Raw genomic sequence first — 26,599 nt, forward strand, 5'->3', positions numbered from 1 at the left:
TAAAGAGGCCCCTGTACACTCAGGGTGAAGAAAGGCTATACCATTTTTTTTGTGACAAGCAGTGTACTGTACGCCATTTAGTAGCACTCATTGCTATTTACTAATTAATAAGGCCATTCCCTATAACAGTTGCACCAGTTAATGGTGGATGTTGTTATCACAAAGACCTTGCGCTGCTGAATAAAATAAACAAAGCAAAACTCAGTGGCAGTTGCCCCTCTGGATTATTTTACTGACTCATTTAACAAACTAGCACGGCAGAATTGTCCAATTATTTTTTTGCAAGCAAAGAAGATATGAAAAAATAAATATTCCTTAAAAATGTGTATTATTGCAAAATTGCGCTAACTTTGCAATTGCAATGTTGTTATGTCTTCCTCTCCTTCAGGAGGTACACAAGTAAGATATGTAACTGTGCAGACTAAAAGGCTGAATGGATGCTGGGGGACTGCTTCAACAAAGCACATCTCTGCAGCAATAACCTGAACAACTCTGCAGCAACATTGCAGAAGTTTGCTTTTGGTTTATATATTGCTAAATGACTATTACATACTGCCTGCATTTGCTCCCTATGTGCATTACTCATGTTTCTCTTCATTTAAATTCATCTCCACTATCACACAACTCCACTGAGCCCCATTTCTCTGCTTCTCTTATCTGAGACAGGGAAGTTGTACCCATTTCAAGCTTATGATTGATGGGATGCTTAGCATCCACAAATAATGAAAGCAAGGGATTTAAATGTATTCAGCCTAAACTGGCTGTTCTGTTTATGATATATCATCCAATATGGTTTTGAAAATGGTAGATACTTTCTTGAGATTTCTACTTCTGGAAAATAATTTGCCAGTTCAAATACAGGGGCATTTTGTATATATGTAACTATAATACAAGATTTCCAGAAGTACACTGTGGTTGCACATAGCAGATTATTTTATTTATGGCATACTAGATACTTTATTTCTTCTTTCAGAGTTATATTCCTCCTAAATTTTTATTATCGCAGGATTTTTTTTTCCTGTAGCCTATGGTATTTTAATTAAATGACAGTAGAAAAAGGAACACTGAAACATTATCAAGTCCTTCCAACTGTTTTAAATAATTTCACAACATAAAAAAAGAAAGACTATCTCAGTGTATTGTTACTACAGAATGATTTGTGTAGCCTGTTTTGCTATGGATCAGCAGTCTACAGATCTACTCTTTCTTGAAGGAGATCCTAGATGAAAGAATATGGAGCTGGTTGCCACTGATGCTGGCAAAAGGGTCTTCATCTGATTATAGTTTTAGTTTCTTGATTAAAAGTCCACCTGCTCTGTGTGGTGAACATAAAATACTTTCACAGTACAATTTCCTTTCAATTATTAGAAAAAAAAACATATTGGTAATAGTTTTAATTTACAGTTGCTATGGTTTCTCACAGTTTTAAACATTTTTATTAAAAAGAAAACACAAATAAAAGCCACTATACTTGAGACACATGCTTTGACATAATTACACAGAAAGCAACATTCATCCACTTGAAATTTTATAACCATAAAGGTAAGATCAAATGTAGCATTGTTTTAATATTGAATATATGCTTGTTATTACCACCGCTTTTTAGAAGAATACATTTAAAGCTGTCATAGGTCTTAGCAAAACAACACTGTGAATTTATGAGGCAGCCCTGCTCTGTTTTCACCATTTTCCTCTTAAAAGAAATGGTACATCTACTGGCTACTAGGAGTGTTCCATTGCATTCCAGTCACTGTATAGGATCAGCAGCTTATCTGTTGATGCCTTTTCCCTTTGAATATTGGATTACTTCAGGCTCATGATTACTCTTTTCCGCGTATGCAGAAAAAAATATATCACAGTACTGACCAAAACAGTACGACAAGCACTTCACAGTTTCTCAATGAGCATCTGCAAGGCATTGTGATTGGAAAGGACTGTAATTTTAGATCACTGTACAGGTACTCCTCAAGCTAAACAAATGTGTGTGAAAGCCTTCAAAGTTTTTAGTCTTATTGCTCTTACCTTTCTTCTGACGTCAACAAATTGAGAAAACATTAAGGACCAGTAGAACGACAATTCAACTAAGTAGTAATAATGAAGATCAGGTGACAGTGGCTGAAAGATAGAGATGAAAAAGGTTAAAGAGAACTAATTTTACACAACAGGCACCTGAAGTCTGCAGGAAAGATTTTTTTCAACAGAGGTGAATAACTGACTTCTACATTTGCATTCTATGGAGAGAAAACCAAAAAAAGAGCCTCAAGGCTGGCCCTAGGAAAGAAGAGTTCCCCAGTCTAATGCTTTGTTTGTTTAAATATTGATAGTACTGCGATACCAGAAACCGATGTTGTTTTCCATCCAGAACATTGAATAAACAAGATTCTGCCTAAATTTGAACTCAAATTCTATCTTGAATTTAGTGCAGAAGATCCTAAAAGTGCTTTGAAAGATTATTTAAAATGTCTTGTTGCACTTCAGTAATGTTGGTTTAAAGCACAACAAAACATGTTAACATTTGGAGAAGAAGTAATCAAATTTTTACTTGCCACTTTACTTTCTGTTCAAACAATTTCACTTGTAGCACTATTTTCATAAATCGTAAGTCTAATTGCCACCATCTGAAACTGTAACTATTTTTTGAATCATCTTGTCCTGCTCAAAAGTCTGATAAATACACATTCTTTAAACAGTAAGACTTCCTTCCTCTGAAGTAAATCTTTCTTGCATGTAATATCATATAAATAGTGGAAAATAGGACTGAAAGACACCATAAGAAGCTATCCAGTCCTGCCTGGCTCAAGGCAGCAGCAACTGCAGCTGTATCATTTGTGATAAATGATTGTTCATAAAAACTTGAAGGGATGAGGAGACATTGCTCTCCTCAAACAAACTATTCTGCTGCTGCTCTGAAGTTATTCAGTCTACTCCAAAAATCCATTGATGAGATTTAAGTCATTATTTTTGTCCATCCAATTGTGGACAGAAAAAGCTCATGCCTTTCTTCACAGAAACTTCATGCACAGTGGAAAACTATTACAATTCAATTTTCTCTTCCTGAGGCTACTTAGATCAAATTCCTTCAGCCTTTTCCAAGGGATCAAGATTTCCGGCCATTCTTGCTCCCCCTCCACTGACTTATCTCCAACAGATCCAAAATCTTCATATGATGTGGTCTCCTAAACTTAACACAGTTTTCCTGTTTAAGGCTTTTCATGGACATGTACATGCGCCTTACAGGAAATACTCTTCTTCACACTATCCAGTCTGGCACCAATTCCCCCTCTCCTACCTCACCTCACTCCTTAAATGGTTTCAGAGAATTCATTATCATTTATATTTGAAAAGTTAGTACAATGCCTTGATGATACCTATTTTGAGTTCTGGATACTAAACACCATCAAAAATAAAAAGCATTTTAAAGAACCTCAGCTTTAGAATGCAGATCATTAAAAATGCTATCAAAAACCATTCTCAAAAGTTATGCAAAATTCTGAAGACTATCTATCTAGGTGATCTACCTAGGTGACATCTGAAAAATCTCTTACCTAAAGGAGATATTATACTTTACAACTTCAACCTCTTACTGTATCTCCTTTACACCACAGGGACAAGGGGGACAGGTGGAGCTTAGCTTTCCTGAGAAGGTTAAAGGCTTCCGAACCTCATTCCTATGCCATAAACATAATGATGCTTCTTCTCTAATGGGCTTAGCAGTAGTTAAAAAAAAAAAAAAAAAGGTTAAATTTTATTAATCTACTGGTTCTCACAGAAGCCACATGGAAAGTTAGTTCTATCAAAACAGGAGGCAAAAATGAGTCAGTAGTGCCAACTCAGGGGTCAAAGTTATTATGTCTCAAAAATACTCTAAATCTTTAATAGCAGGTTAGTGGCTTTGTTTTAGACACATTCCATGACTTAATAACGATGTCCAGGTGAATGACCCAAAGGAAAGTGCAAAAAGCTCTTGGATAGGCACATTTGGGAACTGTTCAATCAGATAACAATGGACAGGATTTTTTCCCTTTTCCCTCCATCTCCATTCCAGAACCATTCCAGAGATGTGGAGCTGATATTACTGCAGTCCTGGTACGCTCTCAGAGCTACTGTACTGCTGTGAAATACAGCCACAATTCAGGATTAGATTAACTACGCACAGAATGAATTAAAACCTCAGCAGTGCTCACCAATAGTCTTAGCAATGAGTAAGTACAGTGCTGTTGTTCTCTTGAAGGTCTTTCAAAGATCTTTAAAGAAGATGTTGGAGGTCTTTTTAAGGAAAGCAAATTTCATAATTGAGCAAAATGTTTATGTAGGAGAAAGAGAATGAGTACAGCAGGACACAACCAGAAAGGACTTTTTTTTTTCTCCTTGACAATGGCATTCCTCCCCTCATTAAGGCAGATGAAAGAGTAAAATAAATTACTTCACTTTGAAGTTAGATCATACAATGTTGTAACAGTGACAAGTAACTTGACCCAGAACAGAGACTAAGACTGATCTTTTTGAATCAGTGAAAATACACAGATATCGCTGAAAAAAAGGCTTGACCATTCTTAATTTTTTTGCTATTTTTAACCTCTTTAGCATTTTTGTTTTCAGCTTCCTTGAGGGGAAAACTGGATAGTGCTTACTCCAGCACCCTAACAGAGAAATCTACCTTCTATCTTCTGCCTACTCTATGAGCACACAAACTGCCAGGGATTTTTACCCTATATACAGCATAACAACCTTAAAACCGAAACCCCTAATTTTTCCCAGTTTATGAGGACTATACTGTCTTTTCCCAATCTGCCAAATCTCTGGCTTGGCTAAAACTTTCAACATGCTTCATGAAATTTCTAAAAAAAAGACTGATCTATCACTGTTGCCCTGTCTGCTCTCACAGTTAAGATTTTGCAGTTTGCTGTTTTCAGACCCTGGTTTCATGTCCAAACAGTTGTGATAACTCCTCCTTGAACTCAAGCAAGATGGCGAGCACCTAACAATAGTATTAAATGCTACTGAGCAATCCATTAAAAATGTTCTGCCGTAATAAAAACAACTCTACAGAGGTAGTACATTTGTTTCTAGACAGCACTATAAACCTTACCTGATTTGGATACCCGCTCCAGCACTGTCTGGTATTCCAGAGCCAGGGTGTCTGAGAAAGAGGGAAAAAAAAATGTTCTTCAGAAACTATAAAATGTAGGTGCACAAAGATAACATAGGTGAAAGGCAAAACCATATGAATGGCTTAGTATGTGCACTTTCTTCTAAAGACTAGGAGAGGTGAAACACAAGAAATAGATTTACCAAAGTTTCACAGTATGTATTAGACCAGCCTGACTTATTGACTGACATTTTTATTCAGTGCAGCATGACCTTGCACAAATATATTTCACAGGACTGTAGGCTGCACATCAATCTGCTTGGGGCCAGGTGATTATATCTTACATTGCCTTCTCAACAGCACTGCAAATCTTGGCCCTTGCATATATGTGAACATATAAGCACCTTTCCATACAGTTAATCCCAGCCAAACCCTCTCTAGAGGGCAAATCCTGCCTTTCGCTTCCCTGGTTGGTGACATGACTGTTCAGAGATGATAGACTTTGTTATCACACAGAATACTCTTGTGTCTCAGGGCAGCATGAAAGATACCAGAAACAAACTTAGTGTAGCATGCAAAAAACTCAGATACTCTTCACTGCAAAAAGATGGATAAGCAGAAGATGTGAGAATAAGATCCTTGGAGATATGGACCTTCCTGGTTTTTTTTGTTGCATGCACATAATTTATGTGATTATTTATTTTCAAATGCCATGAAAAACAAGAGAGTATTAAAAATCTGTGCTTTTAAGCAAGTTGTTTCCTTAGGAAACAGCTTCAGTCTTTCATTCCTTCTTTTCTGTGTAACTGAATGGACCCTAGATGGAAAAGACACATGGGCAAGCCCTTCTACTCAACATCCTCCACCATTAAATACTTCTAAATTCGCAATAAACAGTAACCAAAATAGCTGTACTTCTTTTTTTTTTTGTGCATGAGCAGAAGGACTCCTTTTAGGTACTCTTGACTTGCAAAGCACAGCTGCATCTTGGGTTCTGGCCCCACTTGTATTTTGAGAAGCACATTTCTACAGCCAAAGGATCTCACTAGAAACTTGAAAGGAAACTGTGGATTCACAGGTTTCTGTGTAACTCTTTGACAAACCCTCAGCTGCTACATCCAAGTGTAAAGGGTGCTGAACACTGTCAGCAGGTGTCCTGGATTAATACATACCTGCCCTTACAGCATTAAATGTTTCCACTAAGATTATGTTCTTTCTAATGAATCCTTTATGCAGGAGAGTGTGTTATCTTGATTTCACCATTGGGTGGAGCAGTGCATCTTAGGCAAAGCATAGTAACAAACTCATGCAAAATATTACGTGCGAGTGTCAAACCAAATAAAATGAACATTAGGTAGAATGTTGCTCTGGGGTTTGAAGCCCCAAGTTGAGAATGAGGCGAGTGCTACTGTCTTTATAAATAGGAAAGATCTGCACCATGCAAAGAGACAGTATAAATACTAGACAGCATTACATCCCCACCCACAGCTTATGAGTAAGGAGCTCTAAAGATGATTTCTATCACAGAACATCCCTACAGTCTTTGCTGGTTAGCAGTTATGTAATACAAGCACTAAAGATTCCTTCTGTTTTTCTGTTTTGGTGTTCTTTTTTTCCTTCACATGGAAAATAAAATAAACGTGCACATCTCCAGTGCTCCTGAAGTCGAAAGGAATAATACTTATAATAACCATAGCTGTATATCAACATCAACCAATAACAGGCTTCTTGGAGTTTCTAACATGCCCCTCAAGAACAGGGCTGTAAGAATAATCAGAGATCCTTCAAACTTCTCCTTCGATCTTTTAAGAAAGAATATTTAATGCAAACAATTCATTAGTTCAAACTTCTCCACAGAACTTACTGTGCTAAGAAAATGCAATGAAAAAGGTCCTTGGAAACAGGCACAGCTCCTCTGCAAGTGTTACTAATATACAGAACTTAGAATATTTTTGTCTGGCAGGTGCCTAAATTAGAACCATCCAAATATTGTAGGATAATTCATAGTTTTAGCCAGGTTTGAAAAGCTGTAACTGTCTTTCATATCAGATTCAGCTAGAGATAAGAGATGCTTCCTACCCAATTATTTTCCTACCTAAATTACAGGTGCTAGCAAAAAATGCTCATTTTTCTCTTTCAAATATTATGACATCGTAAGGTTTCTTCAGAGAAATGCCTGCTATAGGAGATGCAGATGCAGAGGTCTATGTGCATTTAAGATGCTGAACACTAAATAAAATTGGGGGAGCTCTTACAGATTTACCACAAAGCCTGAAAGGATACCACAGACAGACAACATAACACAGGCATTAAGCCTCAGAGACCAACACAGCACAGAACATCTCCATCTCCTGAGCTGCACAGGGCTCAGGAGGCCATGCTGCCATCTCAAACAAAAAGCTTCTCTGATGCTGCCTGGAAGCCTGTTAGATCCTATAGGGGCAACAGCTAGGCAATAGTGGCTAAAAAGGCAGGGGATCCACAGTGCCTTCTTACCCTGGGTTGGCCCCAGTTGCCCATTTTTTCCCCCTTGCTTGGCTACTTGGTGCTGGCTCCAACCACCAGGGGATGCAGGCTATGGTTGTCCTGGAGGACTTCAGGTAGAAGACCTGGTAACTTTTCCACAAAGACCATGGTGGTAGTTGAAACAATGAGCAACAATCTTGTTTAGTCCACTCTGCACCTCAACTGCAGTGTACTCTCTCCAGGCTTCAGCAGGAAGGAGAGGATGCTACAAATACCCACGCAGACTGTAATGTGACACATTGATAAGAGTGAATTTATCAGGAAGGACTTAATACTGACATCTCAGGGCTCCGCTGAGCCCACATAAGCTCCTCAGATATCATAGAATCATAGAATGCTCAAGGTTGGAAGGGACCTCTAGAGATCATCTAGTCCAACGCCCCTGCACACGCAGGGTCACCTAGAGCACGTGGCACAGGACTGCATCCAAGGGAGTTTTGAAGATCTCCAGAGAAGGAGACTCCACAACCTCTCTGGACAGCCTGTTCCAGTGCTCTGTCACCCTCACTGTTAAGAATTTTTTCCTTAAGTTCCTGTGGAACTTTTGGTGCTTCAGTTTGTGCCCATTACCTCTAGTTCTGTCAGTGGCTACCACTGAAAAGAGGCCAGGACCATCCTCCTCACTGCCTCCCTTGAGGTACTTATAGACACTGATCAGGTCCCCTCAGCCTTCTCTTCTCCAGGCTGAACAGGCCCAGCTCCCTCAGCCTCTCCTCATAGGGCAGATGTTCCAGGCCCCTGATCATCCTCGTAGCCCTGCGCTGGACTCTCTCCAGCAGCTCCACATCCCTCTTGTACTGTGGAGCCCAGAGCTGGACACAATACTCCAGATGCGGCCTCACCAGGGCTGAGTAGAGGGGCAGGATCACCTCCCTCGACCTGCTGGAGACGCTCTTCTTAACCCACCCCAGGATCCCATTGGCCTTCTTGGCCACGAGGGCACACTGCTGCCTCATGGTCAACTTGTCATCCACCATGATGCCCAGGTCCCTCTCTGCAGAGCTGCTCTTCAGAAGGTTCGTCCCCAGCCTGTACTGGTGTCTGGGACCTTGCACTTGGCCTTGTTGAAGTGCATGAGGTTTTTCACCGCCCAGTTGTCCAGGTTGTTCAAGTCCCTCTGGATGGCAGCGCAGCCCTCTGGGGTACCAACTACTCCTCCCAGTTTGGTATCATCAGCAAACTTGCTGAGGGAGCACTCTGTGCCTTCATCCAGGTCATTGATGAATAAATTGAACAGGACTGGACCAAGGACTGACCCCTGGGGGACACCGCCAGCTACAAGCCTCCAACTAGACTCTGCACTGCTGATTACCACCCTCTGAGCTCTGCCATCCAGCCAGTTCCTAATCCACCTCACTGTACACTCATCTATCCCACACTTCCGGAGCTTGCCCAGGAGGATGTTATGACAGTGTCAAAAGCCTTGGTGAAGTCAAGATAGACGACATCCACCGCTCTCCCCTCATCTATCCAGCTGGTCATACCATCAGAGAAGGCTATCAGGTTAGTCAAGCATGATTTCCCCTTAGTGAATCCATGCTGACTACTCTTGAGCACCTTCTTGTCCTCCACGTGCCTGGAGACAACGGCCAGTATGAGCCATTCTATCACTTTTCCGGGGACAGAGGTGAGACTCACTGGCCTGTAGTTGCCTGGGTCCTCTTTCTTGCCTTTTTTGAAGACTGGTGTGACATTGGCCTTCTTCCAGTCCTCCGGCACCTCCCCTGTTCTCCAGGATCTTTCAAAGATGATAGAGAGCGGCTTAGCTATGACATCTGCCAGTTCCTGCAGCACTCTGGGGTGCATCCCATCAGGGCCCATGGATTTTTGGGTATCGAGGTTCCTTAGGTGCTCTCTGACCCAATCATCCTCTACCCAGGGCAAGTCTTCCTCTCTCCAGTCTTCTTCTCTTGTCCCTAGGGCCTGGGACTCTAAAGGGCTGCCCTTCGTAAACACCGAAGCAAAGAAGGCATTCAGCAACTCTGCTTTTTCTGTGTTATTCGTAACCAGGGTGCCATCCCGTTCACCAGCGGAGCCACGTTTTCCCTAATCTTCCTTTTGATGTTAATATATTTGAATAAGTTTTTCTTGTTATTTTTAACATCCCTTGCCAGATTGCGTTCCAAACATGCCTTAGCTTTCCTTGTCGCATCTCTGCATTCCCTGACAACGTTCCTGTATTTCTCCAAGGGGGCCTGTCCTTTTTTCCACATTCTATATACCACTGCCTTCTGCTTGAGCATTGCCACAAGCTCCCTGCTCATCCCCGCAGGTCTCCTGCCCCCCCCGCCTGACTTCTTACACACAGAGATGCCCTGTTGCTGGGCTTGGAGGAAGTGCCGCTTGAAAACTAACCAGCTCTCTTGCCCTCCCCCCCCTTCTAGAACTCTAGCCCATGGGATTCTTCCGAGGAGGTCTCTGAAGAGGCTAAAGTTGGCCTTCCTGAAGTCCATGGTTACAAGGCTACTTACAGCCCTGCCGCCTCCTCGTTGGATCCTGAACTCCACCAACTCATGGTCACTGCAGCCGAGGCTACCCCTACTTTCACATCTCCTACAAGTCCCTCTCTATTTGTTAGCATGAGGTCCAGTAGCCCACCTCTCCTCATTGGCTCCTCCACTACCTGTGTCAAAAAGTTATCGTCGACGCTCTGCAGGAACCTCCATGACTGTTTGTGCCTGGCTGTGTTGTCCTTCCAGTTGATGTCAGGGTAGTTGAAGTCCCCCAGGAGAACCAGGGCCTGTGACTGTGAGGCAATGTCCAGCTGACTATAGAAGGCCTCATCAACTTCCTCATCCTGGTCAGGTGGCCTGTAGCAGACACCCACCTCAGTGTCTCCCACATTAGCCTGCCCTTTAACCCTTACCCACAAGCTGTCAACTTGCTCATCATCCACCCCCAGGTTGAGCTCCATGCATTCCAGTTGCTCTCTCACACACAGAGCAACTCCATCACCTCGCCTTCCCAGCTTGTCCTTCCTACAGGGCACATAGCCTTCCATGGCAGCGCTCCAGTTGTGTGAGCTATCCCACCGTTCTCTGTGATTCCAATAGATCATGACACTGGGACCGCACACAGATCTCCAGTTCATCCTGCTTATTCCCCGTGCTTCGCGCATTGGTGTACAGGCATTTCAGGGAAGAAACTGAGCTTGCAGGTTTCCCAGGAGGAGTGAAAGAGGACCCTCTATAATCATATGCTCAGCTCTTCCCCAGTACTCCCATGATGGACAGGGAAAAAAGGCTTAACGATTTGGCTGAGAAACAGATTCTTCCTGGCTAAACATAAGTGGGCTGTTTCCATTGCCCAGTTAATCCCCAAATGTCAAGAACAGACAGTGAAATGGAAGGTTGATGCTTGGGGAAGAGGCAAACATAAGTAATAGAGAGAAGAGCAGAAACACAAAGAATCAAAGCAGAAACATAAAGAGCAGAAATACAAAGAACCAAAATCAAAACAGTACTCTTCAACTGGAAACAGAACACTAAAGACTTCAGCCTCATTTTTGTCAGGTACAAAGCACCAGCCCTACAATGTTGAAGTCTTCCCTTATATGACATGACAGAGTTGAGAACTTGAGCTTTATCGCACTTCAGTGCCATGCCGAATCAGTGCAGTATTTCTGACTGTGAAGGATGATAAACAGCTGTTGAATCTGCTGTCATTTATAGTAAAAAAGAACAAATCTCTATTCTTTTGCTCTCCTTACAGAAATATCTGTCAAAAGCTCCATCAAACTTCTTCTTAATTCTGTGATTAAAGGGAATAATTTTAAGGAACTTCAGAAAAATCTTCTCTTGATACAGGGGAATGACTGAAGATTTTTTAAAAACCTGAACAAATGCACATCTAGCCAGAAGCCTCGGGTTGTTTTGTTTCAGTTGTCCTAGGTAGATATCTTTAGAAAAATCTTCTAATTGGTTTCTGATTTTCAGAAGCCCTAAAGCAAAGAAAAATTGAATGTTTTGCTCCAAGTGTTGTTAACATTTGGCATGTGAAATAAAGGTCAGTTCCAATTGTAAATGGGAGAAAAAAAAGTAGCATAATAAAAAACCTTCTATTTGTGATCTTGTTCCCCAGGCAGTGAGTTGCCTGAAAGATTTTTGTATTTATATTTGGTATTTTTGTATTTATATTTTATTTGAAAGGCAAAAAATGCATCTGGTAAAGTATCACATGAAAACAAGTTAAGATTTTGGTTCATCATGCAGTAAGAAAAATAATGCCACTTCCATATCCATATCTACCCAACAGAACCAACTGAGCAGAGGAAATGCAAATCCTGTAGATGAGAACCTCAAAGGCACAGATAAGAAATGCACAGGCCATGAGCAAGTATTTTCCTTACTGAAGGCCAGTCGGCCATCAGCTACCCTGTACCCCTCTATATATCAACCATTCTATCAGTACATGCAAGGTCCATGAACATGTTCTAGAAAAGGTTGTCTGTTTACATTAAAAAACAATATATATGTATATCCAAGCAAGTTACAGTGTAGGTCACATAATTTTGCAGAGCAACTTCTTTTGTGCAGCTAAAGTTACTTCAGTCACTGAACCAACTGAGCCAATTGTACAACTCTGTACAATTAGAAACACAATGACGCAAGTTTTATCCACCAATACTGGCGCTCTTTTTCCCCATAATATATATTCAAACTTGGAAGTATGACATAAATAAGAGATGTACAAAAAAATGCAGACAGTGTTGCTGGCATTTGGCTTGCTTTTTGTCATCCTTAAAATTGAAACAAATAATAGCATGCCAGAGATATGGCTCTAGTTGTACATCATTAAGCCTCATGACAGCAAAACCCAGATCCCTGCAGATCAGCTTCTGCCTTGACAGCCTGCAGTACTAGATAGGGCTACTACATACCCAAGCTGTTCCTGACAACATGCACACGTTCCAACTCCCAAAAGGGTTCTAAGATCCCCAATAAACCTTAATAATAATAAAAACTTCACCGAGTTTTTCAGCAGAAAAATAAATGCCCACTAATCTACCCACTTCTTTTTTTTCTCATGAAAGCCAGTGTACACCACACAAGACATTTTGAAACAACAAATGCGATATTCTCAGACCAGAAGAGATGTAAACATTCTGAACTTAGAAAACAGTTAATCATACAAAGAAAAAAAAAAAGCCCACTGTAATACAGAAATCCTAATCATTCACTGAAAATATCCTCACTACTCTAGAATCTCAAAGTGAGGAGATTTTATCAGGCTTGGATACTTTGGATACTACGTTTGGATACAGTTCATAGACAATTTGTCTTCAATAGCTAGAAGTACATTAAGTGCAAGAGAAAATAGCAGCATTGAAGTCAACACAGTAAATACTTTTGGCAACATCCCACTCACCTCACTCCTGTTTAAAACAGGCAAATATATACTTAAATTATTTACTGTATCTGTATCACTGCTTCCAATTCATTACATTAGAAGAGGTTTTCGCTCCTCCTGGGAACAAATTGCACAGCTGAGGCCAGAAGATTGCACAGGGTTTACTCAGCCTCCAAAATGCTGTGTGGCTTGTACTTAGCCCTAGACTTAACACAGACCATTTGATACATAAGTGCAATTTCTCTTCCACAGCAGCTGCATTCTCTCATCCTAGGCAGAATAGAGGCTCGTGTTCATGTGCATGTACACTTCACAGTACTGTGAAATCTGCAGTTTATCTACGTAGGAGTGCAATTGTAATAGGAGAGGTGTGTGGGGGGGAGTGAGACTACAGTTTTCTGTTGACTGCAAAGTATAAGTGTAACACTTTGCACTTTTTTATTATACAGAAATTGAAAATTACAGGCTTTTAGTGAACAGCACCTTTCATAACATCAGTGGAAGGACAATTACTTATAATTAACAGGTTTTTATTTCTCTCTCTCTCTCTTTTTTTTTTTCATTTCATCTTCTACGTGCTTAAATTAATAGTATCTCAATGTTCACTTTTTTTCCCCTCCAATTAAGGTTATGAATTCCAGCAGGTTTTTTTATATTCATTATATTAATGAGTATTCCTTTTGCACATCACTCATTTGAATGAGGACTCATTTAGCAGGGAATTACTTTGATTGCCTTTTTTCTTCTTCTTGTTTCTTTCTGCAACACCTGCATCCTCTTGGCAGGGGATGCTGAATGGCTGCTGACATTCCAAAGAAAGTCAGATTTCCATGGTAGCGCACAAAACATCCTTGGGTAGTTTCCCACCCCTGGAGCTTCATGTTCCAGTGTAAAAATGATTTCAGCCTTTTATGGTAAAATGAAGAGACTCTTCAGCAAGTATATCTGTTAGATTCAAATTCCACAGATTGGGTTTCCTTCCCCATCTTTCTGGGCTTAGTAGGGACCTATATTAGCGTAGACTACAGTGGCCTTTCTCTCTTCAGGGAATCATGTACGTTGTACAAGGAAGCAAATGTTTTCTTCAGTACAAATGAACTGGAAGTCTTTTCTCTTGACTACAGAAAATCTCCTATATATCAATTGCTGTAAAACAAGTCAAAGCTGAACCAGATACAGACTGTTCTTAAGGAAAAACAATACAAGAAATTAATGAGAATGTCTTCCTTGCTAATACATTATTATTTCCATGTTGATTTATTATTTTAAAATAAGCTAAATGAGTTCAGTTGTAATTCATGTCCTGCAGTCATTATGACTATCTTTTAGTCATTATGACTATCTCTTAACATATTCCAAGCACTGTTCCAACTGAATAAGAAGTGCCAAGAAATGCTGTTACTTCAGCGTTACTGCAGCAAAACAAGATTAAAACCATGCTTAATTTCACCCACTGAGGTAACACTTGAATACAGGGGCACAGTTGTACACTCTACCAGCCGCATGAAAATGGCACAGCGAGAACCATGTCTTCCTCCTCAGAGGGCTAGAGGCCTGTCTTATTAAGAATCAATTATCGTATAGTCCATATAGCTTTTACCACCCTAGCTGGTAAGTTTATAAGACAAGGTGGAAAACATGTTTTCCCCCACTCTCAAAACTCTAAGCTTGTAGACTACATTTCGCCTCTCAGCAGCAGATAACAATTACCAGATAATGAAGCATGAGAAAGGCAAGCAGGAAAGCCACGTTTACACCTTGCTTCTGCATGTGCACGTCTCAGATGAGCGAGGGCCCAGGAAAGTCTGGGGTAAGCATGAGACACCCGTTGCAGAAAAGGCCCTCTGGTTGGTAACAAAAAAAAGAACAATCAAAATTTCTTCGTCATTTTCCATTATTTTTAAAAGGTTTATGAAGGGAATAAGCACAACATTGTGTCAGTTTTTCAAATTTTCTAGTCCTCTACTAAGTTTGTCTAACCTCCAAGGACTAACATCGGAGCAGCGGATAAGATGTCTCTGAAGCTCCCTGATCACCTAGAAATGGTTTGCTCTTACCATCCTACCCTCCAAAATCACCCTACATAAGACCAAATCTAAATCATGTCAAAATAATCTCTTGTTATTTTGCTACTCCTTAAGTATCTCTCTCAGTAAGTATCTCCCATTTAACTCTTATATCAGGCAGTTTCAATTCTCCAGTGGCCTTCTGTGACAAGCTTTTATGTCACAACCTGTCAATGTCAACCATACTGGCTGGTATCATTTATGGCAGGACAAACTGTGGAGCCCTCAAAAAACAGTATAGAAACAAATATATTCTCCACAAACATCAGTACTTAGCCACCTACACATCACAACTAAAACTTTTTTCCCGCCTATCCACAAAATTATTAGGTACTGACAAAACACCATACTGGGAACAAAGGCAATTCAGCAAAACAAAATAATCCATAGCTCATACTTCGCATCAGCTTTGACATGTTCTTCTTTCCAGTGACTGGTGATTTGGTTTGGGATGCAGTTGCTTCTCTCACCATGAACAGCATTTTCATAAACCCTTCACAGAGCCAGTCACTCATATTTCTTGGCAGAGCTCACAGCCTCAGCAAAGACAATATGACACATTGCCTATAAATCTTCTGAGCTTCTCTTTTCATATATTATGACTAAGCAAGCTGTCATAAGGATCCATAGGACAGCTACTTCTCTAGAAGTTAGCGCTTTGTGTCTGTAGAAACAAGGTTTTTCAGGGAAAGAAAAGCTTTTGCAACGTAGAGTGCTCAGTCTTTTCTCTCAGTGACCTGCACTTCTCATTCCCAAGTAGAATCAAAAATGATACTTCCAGTAATGGGAAAAAGAAACTGTAAAATATATGAAAGGTTTCATAAAAGGCCAAGATCAGCAACATTCACTGAAAGATGTACTTGACATTTCAAATGCAAATGTGTGTATGTGTACAAAAATATTTTTAGAAAAAATATGAATTCAAATTTGGATTTATTTACATAAAGTGATCTGGAAGGGCAGAGCAAGCTCACTCCATCAAATACATACAACCTTTCTGCTTAAAAATACGATGTACAAAGATCTCTTGCAGCATTTATAACTTGTGCTGATGAACGCATAATTTCACCTTCAGATGATACGCAAAATTAGTCCTCAGTAATCTAAAATAAAGCTGCAAAAGGAATAGAAAATTCTAGACTATCTAGAGTACTAGAGAATTCCAGTAGAATTCTAGAGATAATTCTAAGAACAGCCTTAATATACAGCTAAGGATAAAGAGACACAAAACGATTGCACCATTTCTCCCAGCTGGTGCTCAGAAGCCCTCGAGTGGCTGCTAGCAAGTGCAGAGGAATTGGCTGGCCCAAGAAGCTGGCGCCTGCAGCTTCTCCTCAACGGGCTTTCGTGAGCCAGCCAGCTGAGCTACCAAATTCCCTCTCCTCTCATCACATCGCGTCAAACAACTCACTCTCACTTGAGTACTTTCTTGTTCTGCTACTTGCTTCTCTATTATACAATAACCTTTGCCTTCACGTGCAGCAGTAGTAAATTCTTTAATGATTTTTTGTCATGAGCAGGTTGGGAAGCAAGCTGGGCAGCTACAACAGCTTACAGGTTTACGTATGACAGTTGTGGACCTGTAAGTGGTGCACAAGCCTGGCTAATGTTCCTGTTTGCTGGTGGGTAGCACATCTCCTACTGACAATCCCCAATACATTTTGAAGTCATTCTTTCACCATACTAAGAAAATTGTACAAAAAGATAATGGTCCCATTCAGCAGAGCACTCCAGATGCTTCATAATGCTTTCGTAAAGCAAAGCAGCTGTAAACCCATTAGCTTTATAGCTGCCTTGTTTTTTCCAATTACAAAGCCAGACCGCACCATTTAACCTAGACATTTGCATCTTAGAGGTTATTTGCGAAATTATTTTGTTAAGACACTATGCAGCTATAAGCTGCAGGCTTGCAATTACTGCCTAAAGAGACACTGTGGAGATTTATGCCGAGAACCATACCTAGCTCAAAGTTTGAGTTGAATAAAATTATCATGTGTTTAAGAGACTATCAAAAATTCCAAGACAGAGTTAAATAAAGCAAAAACATGCATACACAGGAGCAAGAAGCAATCCACACCAGTTCAGCCCTGAAACGCTCAGATTGCTGCAAAACAGAGCCACTCAAGAACAGGCTTTGCTTTCTCATGGCACATAATTTTAACAAGTCCCCCAGTTTTCTCGCATTTTGTATTCTAATATTACAGCTATTCAGAGGCATACATGAAAGTAATGAGTAACTAAACTCATGGTTATATATTTACTTTATGCAATTATAGCTAATACCTGTAGCTGTTTTGCCAGAAGAGTACATCTGACTAATTTTGACAAGCCAATGATTTCCATCTCACTTAACGAAGGAAAGTGTTTACTGCTTCTTAAGAGCCTGCTACTGAAGCCGCTTGTTGGAAATCCCAAACCATCTCTCCTTTGCAGGGTGCGGGGAGTCACCATGGCCTGCTTCACCAGCACATAACACGCTCCATTATGGCATGTGGCCCACAGAGGCAGGGTCAGTTTTAAACAACAAGGAAACAACAATTTTGTACTGAGTGACCTGGATGTTCAATGTTGAGACAAAACCAGTTGTTTAATAAAGTCATAATTATTGATCGTACATTGCCTATGTAAAAAAAAGCTGAATACAGAAAAACAAAACAAAACAAATCTTCTACTTCCCACTCCTTCAGCTGCTGCATATCTAGACAGATGCGGGTGTTTGAGTCCTGGGGGGCCACTACCAGGTTTCCTGGTGAGAAAACCTCCTGCTAGGGAACTCCTCTTGTTACTGCCACTGAAACCCTGGGAGAACAAGGACGGATTGCTCCAACCACAGAACTGCAAGGAACTGCTGAACTCCTTCCCGACCCATCGCTGCAACAGGCAGGGCAGGAGCACCTGCCTCCAGCCACACCAGCAAGATCATCTCAGCACAGGGACCAGCTTCAGGCATTTCAGTCCCTGGCACAGCAAGAATGAGGCAGTAACCCAAGCAACAAAAAGACAGACAGACTAAAGTCGCCTCTTCACCCCCTCACAACTGCAGTGTTTTTCTCAGGCTAATGCATGTGCATTGGATCAGGGCAACTCATCCTCCATCCTCACTAGCCCGCTCTTTCTCTGCCAATAACCAAGACTACCAGCAGGAAAAATGAGAAGCCTGTAAGAAATATGGGACCTGAAGGGAATATAACTTGAATAAAAAAATGGTCACTGAACAACTGATAATGTATCTGCTTAACTGGCAAGCTTCTTTTTTTTACTACTTTTAAGGTCAAGTAAAGAAGAGTTACAACTCACTGACTTCCATAGCGTAAATTAGACATTGTTCTAAAGGTTATACTAAATTAAATGAGCATACAGCTCACTCCCTCCCCGCCACTGCCTCACTACTGAATCCGTTCAATTCAGTAACACCAGCTTGAAGCACCAGCCAGGCTATTATTAACCTGCTCTAATATACCAAATGCACTCAGTGCTAAAGCTTAGCTGCGGAAAACACGACTGCTTCAGTCAGCCGAACAGCAAGCCGTGAAAGATCTTTGACTCGTGGCAAAAGGGGAGCACTGCTCTAAATACTTTGAATTTTGTATGAATGAGCTACCTTAGCTTCCAGATGAATTAAAACTATTTTTATCATAAAGCTGCCCAGTGAAACACTCTGGGAAGCGTTCACTCCAGCTCTGCTATTTTTATACATACAACACTGAGCAATTCCTATCACTCAGGAAGTTGAGCTGCTGGAAGCATAACTACTGTGCTGAAGTCAAAGCTGACAACCTGTCCACAGAAGCACATAGGGGCTGACAAAGCCCATTTCACTGGCTACAGCAACAGCACCATATAAAATATTAAAGATGCTGTATATGGCTCAGTACAGGCCTGACTCTCCAAAGACCTGATTGATTAGAGAGCATTTACTTACTTGCTGTTGTCACTGGTTATTAAATATCCCCAGCTGGATTCCACGCAGATAAAGTGAAATTCAATTCTGGATATATTTTAAATTAGTGTGTTTCTTTTTCTCCCCGTGCTTATGTCAAATTTGTTCTTGTTGTCTGCATCTAAGAGCCCTATTGCCATTAGTGTCCTATTACTGGATTAGGGATATTACCGTTAAAATCTATTCTTCATTTGCCTTTTTTTTTTTTTTTTTTTTTTTTTTTTTTTTTTACAACCACCTTCTATTTTTTCAGACACAAAAAAATTGAGATCCCTTGTTCTCTGTGCCCTCTTTTGCCTGGTCCAGTTGATTATCTTAACTTCAAACAGCTTCCACAACTAATTATTCCCAGTGCAGATTGACCTTCTCTTAACAATTCTCATATTCCAGAAAGCTTTGGTTCTTCCTCATTGATGTCCACTGAAGCGCTAGAGTCATCTGAAATTCAATCTCTCCATTGACTTTGATCGCTCTCACAGCACGATTCATGATTTAAATCTCAGATGTCCAAAGCACTCTATCTCTCCTAAATGCCCTGAACTATATTTATGCCTTTTTGAAGTAGTATCTGAAACAAATTCCTCCTCCATTTATGGAATATAGCTTTGGTCTTACTGCAAACTCTTTCCACCCACAACATAATTCGCCGCTTCCCTTTTTCACAGCTGCATCCTCCAGGAGCCTCCTGGCACAACTCTCCTCTCCTGATTGCACAGCTAATCGGCCACTGTTTGATTTAACACCAAGGCTCAGTCTTACTTTCAGGAAAAGCAATAAGAGATGGGATTTTAACATACAAAAGTATTTTGACTTAATAATTTCCACCACTTACAGACACTGAGCAATTTATTTGTCCAGTTAAAGAATCAAGAATGTCCAAAACAATTTTACAGCACATACTACCTGCCAAAGGCAGGCCTCGCTTCCTCGCGGAGCCACATGCCTCTCGCACCAGCCCTCTCCTAACAGCCCAGCGAAACACCAGAGCGCAGCATTGCTTTCACAAGGCTCCAGAGTGGCCTCTGCCACTCTTTATTGCAATGAGAGTGTTCCTGCCTGTCCTATGTACTCCAAACAGCAGTGTGACTACTACTAATATACTATATTTCTTGCATTATCTCATTCTGCAAAATAACCTGGAGAATTAACTTCATGAAAAAGTAGATACAGCAGGTACAGCAACAAGAATGGAATTGACAGTGATAAATGAAATGCTGACCATTCTGATCAGCTTGGCTCCAAACCAGACACGTAACAGGCAACAATTGCAACTTTGCAATAGCTGAGAAACTTCAACAGAATCAACCATTCCACTTCCAGAAAGCCCAAAGAGTGTTAATTGCATTGGACATACTCAGTTATTCCTGTAGGATTGAGAGCTAATCCCTGGATGCAAGAGCAAATTCATCTGCAGCATTGCTTCACATAAACCAAAAGAATTTTAGCCAGAGATATATGCTGTTACCATTGAACTTTTAGGTGTTGTAAGGGCAAGCACAAACTAAACTTTCTGTTTACTCTTCAGCCCACAATAGGTTTTGATACTTGGCCTGTTATCCTGTAGAGGAAGCAGACATAATAGCCGTTGTTCAATACCAATACAAACCTCTCTTTTTAGATTGGCACCTGCTGGTGTTTTGCAGCAGATTATTTTCAATGCAATTCAGATTCATAAAAAAAAGATTTATATCTGCGATTAACCTTTACGGTAACATCAATCTAAAAAGATTCAAAGGCGCCACAGATACCAGTTGCTTGTGTGGGGATTTCTGCTATCACGGGAGTTGAATAGCTTCTATAAAATGTACTTGACACCTTCTTATTTGTTGGTTTCAGAAATCCAGTCTTGCTCATGGCGGAGCACAGGAAGAAGTCAGTTCAGCTGGCACGAGGGAGAATACGACAGGAATCCTGCCAGAGTGACCTCACGGTTCAAGGTTCCTATTCAAGAAGAAGTTTCTGAGCTATCACACTTACAAACATATCGCTTTGGGGAAGCATGCTGATACCATGTTATCAGCATTACACACTAGATAGTATGTAACTATGCATACTATAATAATATACACTTGTAATTATTTATCTGTAGCCTAATTTACAACAACATATGAGCGACAGGGCAGAATGTTTATAGCACGCTGCCACTGCAGGTTTTATTTCTAATAGGATTATTTCCAAAATTATTTTCCATTTATTTTTTTTCATCCATCAATCCACCACCAACTGAAGGAGTGACTTGCTTAAAAGCAGTCAGCCATCTTCTCTTCTTATAGCAGTTTATTTTACTGCAAACATCAGAGCACCATGACATAGAGGACACTGACCATAGACAGAGCACAGCTTCCCAAATAAGTGAAGCAGTTAAAATGCTAACTTTAAAACTGGGCATCAATCCAGACAGAATCCTTTTCAGCAGTACATAGACAGAATGGGTGCTGTTAGGAAAAGAAAGCCATTCCCAGTCATGCTACACTTGAATATCCGAGCAGCTCTTTGAAGATGAAATAATCACCTTTGTTGCAACACAACTGCTCTGTTATGAAGCTGCCAAGACTTCAAAAACATTCTTAAAAACAGGATTCAATAAAACATTGCAACCAGAATGAGGGTTTTGAAAAGCAACAGTATGCATCTCCCATCATGTGCTTGCAGTGAAGAGCTGCTGGACACCTGAGAAAGACCAGCTGGCTTCCAAGCCTGCATCTTGGGCTGCATCCTTTCACATTAAGAGCCAATCAATCACAATTGCAGCTGACGGTTGTTTTTACTGAACCTCTAGCTACCAGGTATGATCTCCGTAAAGAAGAGTCCAAAGTGCCGCCCCCGCCCCTTTTCACTTGCACTTTAGAAATTGCAGTGTACAAAAACAGATCTCCTTGGATTTGCTCGCTTCATTTTTTAGAGAAACGAAAAAGAACAAATAACCTCCAGATACATCAGGAATCTTCATCTGCTGAAACATTACTGACATTGAGAGCGAAAGCAAGGTTATTCCTATCTGCATCTCTTAGGGAAAATGTGCTGATACTCGGTAAAATAGTCATGGTAAAATGATGGAGGAAAAAGAGTAATGAAACAGACAGCCTTTCTGTAGTCCACAAGACTGCAACATCTTGTGCAGTCCCCAAGATTATGTCAAATCCACTCCCCAGAATAATTTCGGGTTAGGAAGAAGGGGTGGGGGAGAAGCAGCACAATGATCTGATAAAAAGTAATAAAAGGAGAAAACACTGAAATAAAAAGTAGCCAGGGATTATCAAAGAAAAAGAAGGAAGACAGTCATTACAAAACTTTCTTCCCCAGACAGTCCTGCCACTCCCAGGGCAAACACACCCAGCGCTGTTCAAAACAGAACAAAGAACTGACCAGGGAGAAACAGGCCTTGAGCCCAAACCAGCCTTTCCAAGACGATCACAGCAGCAAAGTTGGGCCTCCTCTTAACAACTCATCTTCAGACAGACAAGCCAAAAAAAAAAAAAAAAAAGATTTCCATAGCCAGTCATTCATAAAGAAAACATGTACTTGCTCTTTAAAATAAGAACAGTAACTCCTTTTACCCTTGTTTTTCCAATAGTAGAGGTGGTGAATATTGCCTGAATAATGGTTTTTGCTTGTCTTTTAAAGAGAGTTTACGTTATAAGAAAAGATGATTTAATGGCAGAAATGCACACGGTAGCACAGCAGTGACTTTACATTAATACTAACTCCTTTACAGGAAGCAAAAGGTTTATAATGTTATTTCGGACAAAAGTCTTCAAAACATAAGCAAGCATCCTGAGCTGAAGATGAGTAAGAGAAAACTCCAGCTGGAGGTGATATCACATGGAAGTGCCGAATTTAAAGGTCGGAGAGAACAGATGGCCACAGAGTGAGTGCTGCTTTGGGAAAGCGCACAAGCTTTGGAGATCACTGCAAAAGCCAGTCTGAATAATGATGCTCTTCGCAGCACCAAACTGCAGAATCAGACCCCAAAAGTTAAGGCAGTCACCAGCAAAGGACAGACTGCAGGAAATGCTGTTGGTCCTTCCTCTGTATCTGCCAGGGTGCACCAGTCCTCCCTCTCACAGGCTCCTCTTCCTCTGAAAGACTGGTACTGTTCCCTAGGAATCAACATAAAAATCTGCCACTCGATCAACTGCAGAAAAATGAAAGTTTGTTACACCTGGTGGTTTTTAACACAGCCTCAGTATCCTCATATCATCAGCTTTTCTTCAAGACTGAATTTGAGAAGTGATTCATTCATCAAGGCAGATGGTCCTTTTTCTGGTAGGATGCAATCGCATGCAATTTTAAGATTCCCTAATCTCAATGCAGACTTCCCAAGACTCCCAACTGAGGGGAATTCATGATCTTTAGTGAATTTGCAATTCTCAGGGGCAATGGATGGAAGGAAAATAAATGCAAGAAGTCAGCAAATGTCATCTCCCTCTAGAGAAACTTTATTTCTCAATGTTTTTAAGGATTTTGAATACTATCAAATTATAGAGATACTGCCTAACACCAAGGACCAGGCTATACAAAATAAGAAAATCCTGAATTCTTTATTGTTTCTTCATCACTGAGGCTACTGGCAATATTACCAACTGGAATGTAATGGGCACACAATCAGACCAGCAAACTGTCATTGATTTCATTGTGAACACTGCTGAAACAAAAAACTCAATCGGCTTCCTATGTTAGTGATAAGTGAAACAGTTTAATGTCACTGGTACTTAATGTTTTCTTGGCATCATTACTGGTGTGATATTCTGCAAGGGAATGTTTAACAGACATGCAGACTGAACAAACAGTAGCAACAAGCTGAAAAAACTCAGCTCCAGACAAAAAAATTTGCTGGTACAAGATCAGAGTGGAAATAAAATTAAATATCTTCAAATATCTTTATGCTTCAAATTTTAGTGATTTATAAAAGCATGAAGAATGCTGCAGTACATTTACTACCCAAGCACTCTTCTGGGCACATGGAACATGATGCTGACTCCTGCGAACACCTAGGGCTGTGTCATTATTTCATAATTGTACATCACACTGATGATAGCATTTGAAGTCAAACACCCTGGCAATATAATCACATCACAGATGAACCTGGTCATAGCTCTTCTAAGTTATCTAAGTTATCTATCTATCGTGTCATGAATCATCTACAAAGATAAAAATTTTCAGTATAACTATGGCTCTGGCACAACCTTTGGAAGAACATTGGTTTTGTAGCAGATTTTTGTCACCTATTTTTTTTTTTTTTAAAAAAAGGACAAACATGGAAATAAGTTTTAAAAATAATAATAAGAAAAAAAAAGCAAAACCCATCCTGTGGTTTAACGCATACAAATTATGAAAAATGTGTAAAATAGCCATTTAAAAAAAAGCAAAAGTAAACATTTAAAGGATTCTTGCCACAGAGTAAAAGAAATACATAGCAATTTTAATTGGATTTCAGGTGACTCACTGAAGCAATTAGGTAAAAGGATTGGCTTCACTCTGTATTGTCAAAATGTAGCTAGGTTTGATAAAGATCTCTTTCTGAAACTTGAAAACTGAGATGGGATAATCACGTCCAGAATTTGTCACTTCACCAAGGACAGTGGAAATGAGGGATTTCTATGACAGAGAGAAATATTTGGGAAGGCAAATATTTTGGATTTAAAGTGCTTTTGGCCACTCGATCTTTAGCCCCAAATCATTTAAAGCTGCCATTGAAGTGGTGCAATAAAAGAAAGGTTCACTTTCTCTTTGAATGTTGGTGCAATTCCTCATCTAGAATAATTTGCATCACCAAATCTGCCCTTGAAAGTGGTAATATTTGAGTGTGAACTGTAACTCTGAACTACATTTATACTGATCTCCTCTTCTTATAAAGTAGCACAGAAGTGACAGAGGTAACTTCAAATTGCAATTAGTGGTGGAGTTCACCTGTTCAGTGCAGGAGCCGCAACACTGCAGATGGTGAGGGCTGGTTCTACACCCCTGTGCTCAGTGGGAGAGCTGTGATCAGCGAGGGAGCAGAGTCGTTCCTAGGGACTAGGCCTGCTCGCAAACACAACATTATGGGGCACTAGAAGGGGAAGATAAACCTCATTAGTATCTCAACCCCTGCTATATACTCATTACCTGCAAAGTCAGCCCTTCATTTTCAGGGCACGGAAAGTTCTGATTTGGAAGACCTCAACAAAGAAAGTATCTTTGGGAAGCAGAAGCTCTCATGGGAGTCTCTCTCTTGGATATCACTACTCTATCATTTGATAATATTATAAGATAGCTAGAATTGAAACTGTGAGAGGACATTAAGTTTTTTATTATTATTATTTTTCCAGAATGTTGAAGACACGACTTTTGTCATTTCAGAATAACGACAAAAATTCATCTTTGAAGTGCTTTGACATTAAATGTCATTAGTTACTTCTCTGGTGACAGACAGGAACAGCAAAACCCCTAATAAACTTAAAACCTTGCAGCTCCACAATATTCATTTACTTGTTATTTTGATGTGAAGGAAACTAAAAGGAAAGGTTGTGGGCCTGCAGGAACTGTGAAAGGGAGGATTGTCTAATACAATTATTAAACAGTAATAAATAATAAACAAATTTTGTAGGGAATCTGCTAGTCTCTTATGGATATCTATTCAAAGATATTTTATAGGTGTGATTCAATACTTGGCTTCACTCCCTTACAGAAGACATAAGCACTTAATTCTCTTACTTCACTGTAACCCTTGCAAGGGGTTACCCTTGTAATTCATTTCATTTATACTGTAAATATTTATAGGACATACCAACCATTAATCTGCATCCTGCAGTTAAAAGTCACCTGCAGCTACCAAGAGCAGAAGGTGCGTTTTTACTGTTGCTGTCATGAGAAAAGGGGAAGTAATCAAAGACGCTGGGTGTGGGATACACTGTCACCAGTGCACCTTGTAAAAAGGAGGCTGATGCACACAACATCACTTAATGAGTGACCTGTTTCTGTAACAGAAGCAAAGCTGGCAACGGACTGCCTTAAGCCAGCACTTACTCAAGCCTGGAGGCACCGTGAACAAAAGTCAATGCAACTTCCATAGAGTTTTCCTGCCCTGCAGCAGCACCCGGGCGGGCTGCGGGAGAGCGCTGTGGAGCTCACACGAGCCACAGGCTGGGCAAAACTGAAGGAGTGGGGGCTGGAAGCATCACACTTTCTTTCACACAAAATTTCGTTCAAAATTCTAAGAGTTCGCTGTGCTCAACTGACTATTCTCTAGGTTTCTAAAGAAAGGTTTAGTATTTCTTTGCATAGTTCTTCCAGCACAAAAAAAAAAAAATAGTACAAGCAGGAAAAAAACGGATTACTCACTTTGGTACCACAGTGTAGCTGAAAGCATTATAGCTAGAACTCTAAAAGCGTCTCACTCTAGATTTTGGGGTCTGATTTTTTTTTTCTCCTTGAAAACCTAGAACTGCCTCCTAAGTAGACACAGAAAGCACTGGTTCTGATTAACAGCAAAAGTCCTTTATTTTCTTGTAGTTATACTAGAAAGACAGTGCAACTATAAATACAACCACAATCGTATTTTTATTAATTTACATCACTACTAATGTGGAAGACCTAGGTATAAAAAACTGGAGTTTGGAATGATGACTGCAGTGCCAAAGTGAGAGG

At 40.3% G+C, this 26,599-nt stretch overlaps 1 protein-coding gene across 2 annotated transcripts in view; it reads right to left on the reverse strand.

Moving 5' to 3' along the window:
* The window catches only part of CERS6 (ceramide synthase 6), a 109,419-nt gene that overhangs the window by 28,763 nt on the left and 54,057 nt on the right, over positions 1–26,599 (reverse strand). For both annotated transcript variants that reach the window (XM_088519454.1, XM_088519453.1), the window contains exons 5-6: positions 5,090–5,140; positions 2,023–2,115 (exon numbers count right to left, since the gene is read on the reverse strand). In XM_088519454.1, coding sequence (XP_088375580.1) covers positions 2,023–2,115; positions 5,090–5,140 — 144 coding nt within the window. The remainder of the gene's footprint in view (positions 1–2,022; positions 2,116–5,089; positions 5,141–26,599) is intronic.

This window comes from Tinamus guttatus, unplaced genomic scaffold (genome assembly GCF_059628265.1).
Source record: "Tinamus guttatus ecotype Peru unplaced genomic scaffold, ASM5962826v1 Tinamus_guttatus_pri_ptg000060l, whole genome shotgun sequence".
NCBI lineage: Eukaryota > Metazoa > Chordata > Aves > Tinamiformes > Tinamidae > Tinamus > Tinamus guttatus.